Below are 10,921 nucleotides of genomic sequence, written 5' to 3' on the forward strand. Positions count from 1 at the left end.
GTTGGAGATGTACTTCCCTTAGAAAATAAACCTGATGATTCAACCTGAGCCCGCTCTGTTTAAATCACACTGAAAGTAGATCTGCAAATAGAGATTTTGATTAGTGAGTACAAAATATGAAAGATTAAAACTTGGCAAAGCTAGGATTCTGGTTGAGAAAACTGTTTTGTTTTTGTGTTCAACCTTTACAGTTTATAAAAATCTACTTAAGGAGAAAAACTCATTTAGAACCCATCCAAGCTATGCTACTTTAGTACTGGGCAAACCTTCAGGAGATGTTTGAAGAAAACTGAAGACGTGAAGTATAAAGGAATGATTAATGTGCACAGTAAACTTGCTTGGAAGGTAATCACGCATGGGCTAATATCAATCTTCACAAAGTTGGCAGACTTCCTAGATAAAGGAAGTACAGTAGATCTAGTCTACCCAGGCAGCAAAAACATTTGACCTGTTGCCCTGTGGGGTGGTGTCACCTAGGCTTGGTGAAGGAGGTCAGGGTGAGGTTATGGGGGATGTGGAAGTGTACCGCAGAGGAGCAGGTGGGGTACCCACAGGAGTTAGCAGTGAGCAGACAGAAAAGTGGATCTGAGGACCAAACTTCACATTTTTGTTCCTTGCATTAATGCATAAAAAGCAGACACACAGAGCAGATTGCTGCTGTTGTTTTTTTTTGTTTTTTTTTTAAACAGCAGAAGAGCAGGATTTCTCCCACAGAGAATGGGGTGACCTTCTAGGCTGTGATTGCCTGGGCTCAAGCTGAGATGAAATGCAGTGATGAGGAGCACAAAACCACGCTCTGAGGTTAAATAATGAGGGCTTCTGCTATCCGTTCAGAGCTCAGTTAAAATGGCAGAGGAAGAGGAAGACTTGACTGTGTGTAGCCAGCCATAGGGCAAATGAGAGCTGCGGCACACCGGGGCAGATCCGGGAGCAGAGGGGCCATGGGATGTTCCTTGTTCCCTGGCTCCCCTTAAGACACACAAAAGGCCCCTTCCTGGCAATTGTGCCCACGTCAATCATTAGCTAGAAACCCTGAGCTGGGTAAATACGTTTTTGGCTTCCCGTCTTGATGACAGATTGGGTGTTACATCACAAGGTGGGACCATTTGATATGACAACACGCTATATATTCCTGCTGTTACCTCTGCCCTTCCTCTCCCACTTTGAGAGCAAGCAAGCTGTGTGGGCATCGAGTCGCTCTGCCATGAGGACTGCCAAGCATTTTGTACAAGTGGCTCTGGCCCTCTGCTGCTTTGCAGGTGAGTGTTTCCTACTATACCACATAGGTGACTATAGCTAGATGAGAGACTAGGCTATCTGTGAGAGTATTTGGGTGTAGTAATGTGTTAGAGAACTTGTTCCATGAAGGAATGTTCTTTCTGAGAGCACAACAAAACACTAGACTTCAAGATCCAGGCTTCAGCAAACCTTATACAGGCGACTGTTTTCATCATGGCTTATAGGAGCAAATTGCTGAGGGAGCAGTGCTAAGTGCAGGGCAGGAGTTTGCACGTGGAAGCACTGAGTACAACAGCGAAGCAAAGCTGTGTGAAATGGCATCTGTGTCCATGTAAGCAACACAAACACTGCATTTTGTATCATCTGTAAATTTTCTGTGTTGTTCCTTGTAACTGAGAAGTTTGTTGTGGGAAGGACAGTGCTAGTGGTCAACAGTCACCTGAAATGTGCATGTCTGAGCTCTTGGAAGTCAAATACAAAGTCTTGCAGAAGAGTTTAAACTCAGTGCAGGCTTGAAAATACCTGCATTTCTTCCCTGAAGCATCTTAAGAACTGGCTAACACACGTGGCCTCCTACTGAAAGTGCAATGGAACTTCATTTAATAACCTCTGATTCATGTTATGAATGTACACCACTGGCATAATGCAAAATTGCATTTTCTTAAACCCAATAAGCCAATCAACGACAGTCTCTACATGTAACTGTTTCATGAAAAGATTTGCATATGACATCTCTGCATATTAGTAATATGTGTTTGTTTTCTGTCTCCGCTTTTCTTTTAGATATTACCTTTGGAATTGAGGTGAGTTACAGATTTTTTTTCCATTTATTCTTTTCTATTCCAGGCTTCTGGTCAAACAAGAACAGTATATAATTACCTGATGCGCAAGTGGATTAATCTAACGAAAGCCTGGTTGCTCAAATAATACTTGCCAGTGCATGATTGAATGATATTGCCAAGTCACGAAAAAGTAAAACACACCCATTTATACTATTTTCTGTTCATGAACTAAAATGAAGAAAGAAAGAATTATGTGATCCTATTATGTTAACTTTTGCATATAATTGAGTTAGTCCAAGTCAAGGAGCAGTAGTTACCTCCTTGAGAGGAAAGCTGTCTTAAGATGATAAGCTTGAAAGCATCAAAGACATGATGCTGGTATCTTTTTCTATACAGTAAGACATACAGTATAGTGTTCCTGCCTATACCCATATCAAAGCGAGGAAAGCAGCAGGGTCTGTGTGGTGCATTTGTCTGCAGGTTCTTCCTACGCAGTTATGAGATTCCTGCAAATCACCAGAGACTGCAGTGTGATTGGAAAAGATCAGATTTTGAGTTGAGCGGCTGCGGAGCATGGCCAGGCTCCCAATTACCAGCTGCCTTCGTTAGGCACTGTCTTACCCACAGCTCTCCTTCCTTCATGTCATGCCTCCCCCAGTCCTCTGCAGGAAAGCGTGATCAGAAGATTCCTATCTCCTGACTGCCTGAACAGATTCCAAATGATGCCTCAGGTGTTTGTCCTGGCTGGAGCTGTGGGTGGCAGGAGGTTGCCAGGCTGCCTTTCATTGTGGGCGCTGACCCTAGGGCTGACGTTGTGCTGCTTCCACAGGTTGATTGCAGTCTGTATGCCGGCGGCATTGGCAAGGATGGGACGAGCTGGATAGCCTGCCCGAGGAACTTGAAGCCTGTCTGTGGCACAGATGGCTCCACATACAGCAACGAGTGTGGGATCTGCCTCTACAACAGGTGAGCTTTGTGGAAGCCCAGGGGAGCTGCGGGGCAGGAGAACTGAGGGCTCTGTCCCCAAAATGTGGGCTGTGTGGAGGAGTATGCGAGTTAGCACCAGGGTGCTGACCTCCAGCCGGGGGTGGTGGCTGTTCTCTGCAATCTCTGACACAGGTCTGCTTCCTTCTAGGCAACACAGCGCAAACGTGGAGAAGGAATATGATGGAGAGTGCAGGCCAAGGCACATTACAGTAAGTCCAACGGGAAGACAAGGTCTTGCTCTGTTGGTGCCCGCAAAGAATTTTATTTCATAGAATCAAGGAACAGATGGGGTTGGAAGGGACCTTACAAATCATTGGGCTCTAACCCCCCTGCCCTGGGCTGGCTGCGCCCCACCAGATCAGGCTGCCTGGGCTCCAATCAAATCAGCATCGGGCACGTCCAGGGATGGGGCACCCACAGCTCTCTGCTCAGCCTGTTACTTGTTTACTTATTTATTTCCATTCCTGCTGTTCTTACAGGTTGATTGCACTCAGTACCACCGAGTTGTAAGAGATGGCAACGTCATGGTAGCCTGCCCAAGGATTCTGAAACCAGTCTGTGGCTCAGATAGCTTCACTTATGACAATGAATGTGGGATTTGCGCCTATAATGCGTAAGTCTTTTCTGTAGAACATCTTTCTGGGTAATTAGAAATAGCTAAGTCTCTTGGAAACACTTATGTAAAACACTTTCTAAGTCTTTTTTAGGGTAGACGTTACTGTGAGACTCTTTGAAGCTGGCTACTTGTAATTCTCCAGCCAGCTGCAAATTTCTTCCCCATTCTCAGTCTGTGCCCATGAAGGGAATCATGAAAAAGACAGAGGACAACCCACAGCAGAGGCATGAATAGATCAAAGTGTTGCTCAGTGCTGTATGATATGGAAATACCATGCATTTTCTGCTCATGAGTGGTTGCTACCACCTGTGGGCTGCATCCAGACCTCTCAGCCATGCCTCACATGATGGGTGCAACTTTGCTTTCTTGCCTGAGTATCTTAGCTTTTTCTCAGGGCTTCCTAACCAAAACAGCTCTTTCTTTCAGAGAACATCGCACCAACATTTCCAAACTGCATGATGGAGAATGCAAGCTGGAGATTGGCTCAGTAAGTGTAATAGAAATACAAATCCATCTCCTAGGGCTGTTAACAGAGAGAATCCCATTGATTTACCTAAGAAAATGTATGACAGGGCTGGCCAGGGGTTCTGGTACACGCTCTTGCTTCCTGCCTGGTGAGGGTGGCTTTTGAAACAAAGCAGCAAAGGAAGAGGCCCCAGATTTTCTGTGAGTTGTGCTGTGCAGATTGGCAGGTTTCTCTCTGGAGGTGACAAGCATTTCCACCCTTTGTAACAAGCATTCAAAATTCCAGTGCTGGTAGCTTTGTTAGATAAAGTGAGATTCATAAGAGAGCCAAGCATACATATTTATAGGGCATAGCTTATTGTATATTTATACTGGAGTAAGAGTCCAGTGCCTCAGGAAGAAAAGCTTGTACATTGCAGCACAAAAATTCTGGGATGCAGGGAGCCCGTTTTCTAACAGATTCCTCCTTTATCACTTCAGCTGCCATGCTTAACTGCAGGGAATCTGAATTATTAAGTAATCACAGCACTGGAGAAGGAAGGAGAAAAACCAACACAAACCAAAACAGTATTAATCAGATTTCCAGCTGTTGAAAAATATTTCCCACCTAATTCAAGACTGTTGTGTTGATGAGAAAAGGACTGAAAAGTCTGTAATGATCCTCTGCCTGAAGGCTTTGTTCTCTAAGAGAGGTGCTATTTCTTGTCTCCCAGAGAATTAGGGTAGCATTCCGAAAGCCATTTCTGATAGATAATTTAGTTAATGTATTAGGGCTTTCCCTGTCACAAAAACTAGGAAGCCTGGAATACAGAACGGAAAAGTGTTACACTGACTTTTCCCGCATAGCACAGGCTCTGGGAGGGCTTATTCTCCTTATTTCAACAGGTTGACTGCAGTAAGTACCCATCCACAGTCTCTGAGGATGGCAGAACATTGGTAGCCTGTCCAAGGATCCTGAGCCCGGTTTGCGGCACAGATGGTTTCACCTATGACAATGAATGCGGGATCTGCGCCCACAATGCGTAAGTGCTGCTCATATCCCACACCTCCAAAGTAGCCAGCAATACTTTGCCATGCTGGTAGGCTTCCTTCTACGTTGCTGCTTATGCCTGTTTCTTCAAGTCTCTTAAGAACTGGATTTTGTTGTTGTTTTTACCGTTTTGTTCTGATGCCTTCTTCGTGATCGTGAGGGGAAATCTGCAAGATTCAGAACACAGCTCCTTGGATTAGTCTGTGGGCTGGGCAGTGACTGAGCAGAGAAAGGAATAGTTCAGAATGTTGCTTTAAATAACATGAGAAGACGTGATGAGCTTGTTAACGAGCAGAGTAATGTAGCTGTATCAATACAATCACCCGGAGAGGCCGAAGCCCTCTGTTAGGTATCTGCTTTAGGCTATGTCTGGTTCATTCTGCATGCAAGTGCTTAAACCAAGAGCTAAAGTGTCTGCTTACTTAACTTTATCTCCCTCTTTCAGAGAGCAGAGGACCCATGTCAGCAAGAAGCACAATGGAAAATGCAGGCAGGAGATTCCTGATGTGAGTATACAACATAAGGTGTATTTCTCCCCTTGCCTCAACCCACTGAACTATTTTCTGAGGCCACATCTACTCTGCAAATGAGCTGGCTTGAAGCCTGTCTCTCTGCACGTGTCTTCTGGGATGTGCCAACATGTATCCAACATGCAAACAATGTGGAAGTTGGTCAGGAAGAACTTAGGTCTTCTTTTAAGGATCATCTCTAAATGTGTTGCCAGAAAAGTCCTTTACTATTTTCTTGCCTTCTTTTGTTTGATTCTGTAGTGCAGAATGAAAAGGAGATGATATATCTTTTTTTTTTTTTCTTTTTTTTCTTTTTTGCCATATCTTGCAAACTGTTTCAGTAGGTTGTGACCCCTTTAGATCAGAAGTGAAGCTCACTGGCATTTGGGATTGCTTGAGCTGTTTGCCCTGGTGATTTGGCATCTGACAGATTATACAGTGCCATATACCTCCTCCTGGGCATAAGAGAGTTTCTGCAGAGCTGACTCAGACTGACTTTGAGAGAACTGAAGTGTAGCACAAGTGTTGTTTCAGCATCCCAGCATAAAAGACACGGAGAGCAGCAGGAGGCAATGCTAAGTTTTGTCTTTGAAAAAAGGACTTTTCCAGGGCTGACACTTCTACTTCTTGCAGATTGACTGTGATCAATACCCAACAAGAAGAATCGGTGGTGACAAACTCCTGGTGCGCTGCCCAAGGATTCTGCTCCCAGTCTGTGGCACAGACGGATTTACTTATGACAATGAGTGTGGCATTTGTGCCCATAATGTGTAAGTGCAGCATACAAGACTTACTTTGGAACAACTAGTCATGTTAGTACTTCAGATGGCTTCCCCCTGATGTGATCCTCAGGGAGCTGTGGGAGAGCCAGCTAACAGCTGAGCATCCTATGAGGGCTGTGGCATTTGTGCAGAGGAAAAAGAGAATGGGTCTGCTACAAGTAGACCTGAGAAGGCTGTTCCTGCTTAGAAATCACACTCCTTAATGACAGCCTCTCCCTTTCAGACAACATGGGACTGAGGTTAAGAAAAGCCATGATGGAAGATGCAAGGAGCGTAGCACCCCGGTAAGTGTCAGATGAGTGCTGTCTCCTGTATTCCTGCCTTGTGGGTGCAGAGGTTGCTAACCAGGGTCTGTCCATTCAGGCCACAGAGAAGGGGAATGGGCCAGGACTTGGGTGACGAAGTGTCCCAATACTGCAGGTCTCTGGAGGGAAATGTCAGAGCCCATTTTAGCACAGTAGGAGAGGAAGAGCAGAAGCTGTGTTAGATGCCTGTGTACTCATTCAGTGCTGGGATTCCCATTGCAGCAGACAGGTTAAAAAATTTTCATACTGTGGTCAGCCAAGAAAAGGCTGCTCACAGAATGCATGCAGAAATAGCTCTATAAACATGCACGGTAACAATATGTGCTGATAATATCTCAGCACATTTATTCTGCTTATGCAGAGCAGCTCTAAAACACTGAAAATAACTTCGTGCATCTCAAGGGAATGCTGTACCTTTTCTATAGTAAAGACACGCTGTTATAATGCTGTCTTTGCTATAATTTGCTCTTGGATGTGTGGGGAATGTGGGTAATAAGAGATACTACACAGGGGAAGGTATGCAAAACAATTGTGAAGTGTCAGAAGTTTCTCTAGTGTAGACTGACTTCCAGTGCTGTCAGTAGATACTTGCTTATTTATCCTCAAGTATTGGAACTGTTTTTAAACACTGTGAAGATTTTTGCAGCAGAGGCTGGTGGGACAGTTTCCTGTTGCTGTTTTGAAAATGCAGAAACAAAATCTAAGGCTTAGTTAAGTCAGGCATGACCTAATGTCAAACCAGACGTAATGCCGAACTCCTCATATCAAATTCCTTCGAATAATGCTTGTTTTGGGGCATACACTACATAAGGAAGATTATCTTTCTGGTCTGCTATTTCTTTGCATTCCCTTTGTTAGCAAACAGTACCAAACCCAACTACAATTAATTCATTTATAATGGGAGACTAAACTGATATCAACCCTGATTTTCCTGTGGCTCGAGAAGCAGTCTGTCTCCCAGCAGCTGACTCAGCATCATTACTGTTTTCTCCCCAGCTTGACTGCACCCAGTACCTGGGCAATAGTAAGAATGGTGAAGCCATTGCCGCCTGCCCCTTCATCCTGCAGGAGATCTGTGGCACTGACGGTGTCACCTACAGCAACGACTGTGCTCTGTGTGCCCACAACATGTAAGCCCTGCAGGTCATCCGCTCATGTATCACCATGGCTGCGTGTCGAGCTTTGCCAACTCTGTTTTCTCTCTCTTCCAGTGAATTAGGAACCAGCATTGCCAAAAAGCATGATGGGAGGTGCAGAGAGGAAGTTCCTGAGGTAAGTGATAGATAGGAAAACAGGATCTTGAGGTGATGCTTTATTGCCTAACATGCACAATGCTGGCTGGTTTTGGTGATGCTGTGTTGTGCCCTCCTGCTGCCATCCTTCCTGCAGGTTAACATCAACCCTGGCAGCAGGAACGCTGTGCATTTTCTGCATGCAGTCAGGGAAAGAAAGAGAAGAAGACAGGTGAGGAATGAGTTATGAGACAGGTAGCTTATATGATTTAAGGCATTACAGGAAGAAATGTCTTTCCCACAGCAGCCTATCATACCTGCCATGGGAGTGTAGCTATCTGTTCTGGCAGTATGGAAAGGGACATAGAGCACCTCCAGGTACTTGGTGCCTTCTGGATACCTGTGCTGTGCAAAGGGATGTTCTACAAAGATTAGAAAACTACCTGCATTTTGGATGCTTATACCTAATGTATCAGAGGATTCAAGCCCCTCTTACTTTTTATTGTAAATGTGATATACTGTAATGTATACCAACAATGAATCTTGTAAAAAATACCAGATAAGCTATATGTGGCTTGCTCTAAACTATTTACGCTCACTGGGGAATAGAAAAACAAAGCCATCTCATTATCATGTGTTTGAAAGAGTCAACGTTGTGAGTCAGATATTTCATTTCTATACAAACAGACTATGAAATGTCATTGCTTTGTTTCCTGGATATGCTCTGTGCTCAGACCAAGATGCATAAATCATTGAGGAAGAGCTCACACTGGAGAAACTGGGATAGCTAAAACTCAAGGCCGGTTCTTCAAATGGCATAAATCATTTTGAACTGCTGTCTGTCCTTCTGGCTGGTTGCAACACACAGAACCAGCCCCTTGCAACAAAAGGCATGTCAGCACATCTCCTCAATTCCTGTGGGCCATGACATACTCCTTGGTCACATTGAGCTTCTCTTGCAGGAAGTGCATAAATCATAGCAGTTTGTTTTGCAGATTATTTACGAGCTGCATTTTGCAGTGTCCCAGTTGTTCAGCAAGCTCTAAGGGCATCATGATAAATGCAGAGCTGAATGAGTGATACGCGCCTTCAAGCTTTGATTCAGTCTTCTCCAGCATGAGGCTGTGACAGAAAATTGATAGTTTTCAATGAAGAATGAGTCAATACATAACCATAACCCATCCTGTGGCAGATCTTGAAAGGCAGAGGCGTAAGCAGGGGGGTTGTGCCTGAGTTCCCTTATACAGAGTATTTGCTGCCTTTGTCTCCCAGCTTGACTGCAGCAAGTACAGAACCTCCACAATGCAGGATGGCAGGGAGCTGATGGCCTGCACCATGATCTACGATCCAGTCTGTGCTACCAATGGCGTCACCTATGCCAGCGAATGCACGCTGTGCGCTCACAACCTGTGAGTACTCGTTCTTCTGCAGGGGATCCACTATGGCTGTGATTGGACACATCTCTGAGTGCTGAGTAACATGTGAGGGCTCTGTCTAAAACCTCGTGCTGCATGGGTCCTGACTGCTTATCCCTGTTGCCATGATTGGTGTTTGAGATGGGTGTTTATCAAGGCCCACTGCCCCCAGAGACCCAGAAAAGGGGTTCACGGCCTGGGAAAGCACTATTCCATAAGACACATCCCTAGTCTTTGAGGGCATGTTCTTGCTAATGCTGCTCATGTAATGCTTAGCTAATTAATCTGAAAATGTCCCATGTACCACATGGGAACAAGGTTGTGCTCTTATACCATGGTTGTGAATGGGAAGGGTTTCTGCTAACGTCCATCTCTCCTTCCTCCAGGGAGCAGCGGACCAATCTTGGCAAGAGAAAGAATGGAAGATGTGAAGAGGATATAACAAAGGCGAGTGGAAAAGGATGGGAACAAAGAGCTGGATAGGATGACTGTTAGAATCACAGGGGACTGTCCTCTGTTCCACGTCAAAAACGGGGGGAGCAGTGTGCAGCCCTGGGGAGGTCCTTTGGGAACGTCACGCTGGTTGTAGAATATCTGCCATCCATCCCTTGGGAATGGACATGGCAGTGCACAGGAATAGTGTGAGGTCTCATTCCTCACCAGGAGGAACTGAGTTGGTTATTGCCGTGATTTTCCAGTTTCACTCTTTGTGCTGGGGAAATTCTGTTTGATCCCAGGCAGAGACTCATGTCTTCCTTGTGTGTGCAGGAACATTGCCATGGGATCCAGCAAGTCTCTCCCATCTGCACCATGGAATACATACCCCACTGTGGCTCTGATGGCAACACATATGGCAACAGGTGTACCTTCTGCAATGCGTACCTGTAAGTATAGGAGTGAAACCCTTCCTGTAACTGCTACAAATGCAGGGTTGATTTTGTAAGGTGTTTTTCACTAATTCTTTATGGGTGTGTGCTAGACATTTCTGATGCACCATGACTTGTGCAAGGTGTTTTTTTTTTGCTTTTTGAGAGAAAATGCAAAGCACCCATTTCTGCCAATCTGTATGTGGCTTCCTGTTTTATTTAACTTCAATGACATTTTTCTAATTTTCACCAGCATACAGTTTTGTCCCACAAGCTCATCAGGGTATGGGGAGAGTACTTCACCAAACTAGCTGGAGTGTTTCAAATGTGTGAAACCTGTCATCTTTCCTTTGATGTTCATAATGAAAGGAAGTAGTTGGCCTTTTGAGACTGTTCTTTATCTTCCGTCAGTGTTATCAACGTTTGGGCTAGTAAGGAGAGGAACAAGGCCGCAGCACAAAGTCTATTCTGTGTCTAATTCTTTCTTCTCTTTTCACTAGGGAGAGCAATAGGACTCTCAACCTCGTGAGTATGAGCGCATGTTAACTCTGCACTGGAGTCCAGCGTGAGAAACAACCTGCCTTGCACATGAGTCTTCATGGACCAATGTTCCCCAACAGTTCTCCTTCAGCTTGTTTTGTGTTCTAAGCTCTCCAAACACCTTTTTGGTGAATAAACTCACTTGGCAACATT

At 44.9% G+C, this 10,921-nt stretch overlaps 1 protein-coding gene across 2 annotated transcripts; it reads left to right on the top strand.

The window, feature by feature from the left end:
- The first annotated feature begins 1,054 nt into the window (after nt 1–1,054).
- On the top strand, nt 1,055–10,921 carry LOC122164480 (ovoinhibitor). 2 transcript variants are annotated; one of them, XM_042826555.1, is made up of 17 exons: nt 1,055–1,259; nt 2,023–2,042; nt 2,851–2,987; nt 3,157–3,217; nt 3,488–3,621; nt 4,051–4,111; nt 4,975–5,111; nt 5,565–5,625; nt 6,262–6,398; nt 6,634–6,694; nt 7,712–7,845; nt 7,927–7,987; nt 8,105–8,179; nt 9,220–9,356; nt 9,749–9,809; nt 10,131–10,246; nt 10,729–10,921. In XM_042826555.1, the coding sequence occupies exons 1-17, from the start codon at nt 1,070–1,072 to the stop codon at nt 10,772–10,774; spliced, it is 1,629 nt and encodes a 542-aa protein (XP_042682489.1). In that variant the 5' UTR covers nt 1,055–1,069; the 3' UTR covers nt 10,775–10,921. The 2 variants fall into 2 exon arrangements, with proteins under 2 accessions (XP_042682489.1, XP_042682490.1); XM_042826556.1 differs by lacking the exon at nt 8,105–8,179.

This window comes from Centrocercus urophasianus, unplaced genomic scaffold (genome assembly GCF_019232065.1).
Source record: "Centrocercus urophasianus isolate 14NV4802_14NV808 unplaced genomic scaffold, USGS_Curo_1.0 seq_26, whole genome shotgun sequence".
Lineage (NCBI taxonomy): Eukaryota > Metazoa > Chordata > Aves > Galliformes > Phasianidae > Centrocercus > Centrocercus urophasianus.

Bases quoted from the DNA above. Each gene is read 5' to 3' on its own strand.
- LOC122164480 (XM_042826555.1), top strand. From the start codon at position 1,070: ATGACAGATTGGGTGTTACATCACAAGGTGGGACCATTTGATATGACA. The intron at 8,180-9,219 runs GTGAGGAATGAG...TTTGTCTCCCAG, and splicing joins AAAGAAAGAGAAGAAGACAG to CTTGACTGCAGCAAGTACAG. The intron at 9,810-10,130 runs GCGAGTGGAAAA...TTGTGTGTGCAG, and splicing joins GTGAAGAGGATATAACAAAG to GAACATTGCCATGGGATCCA.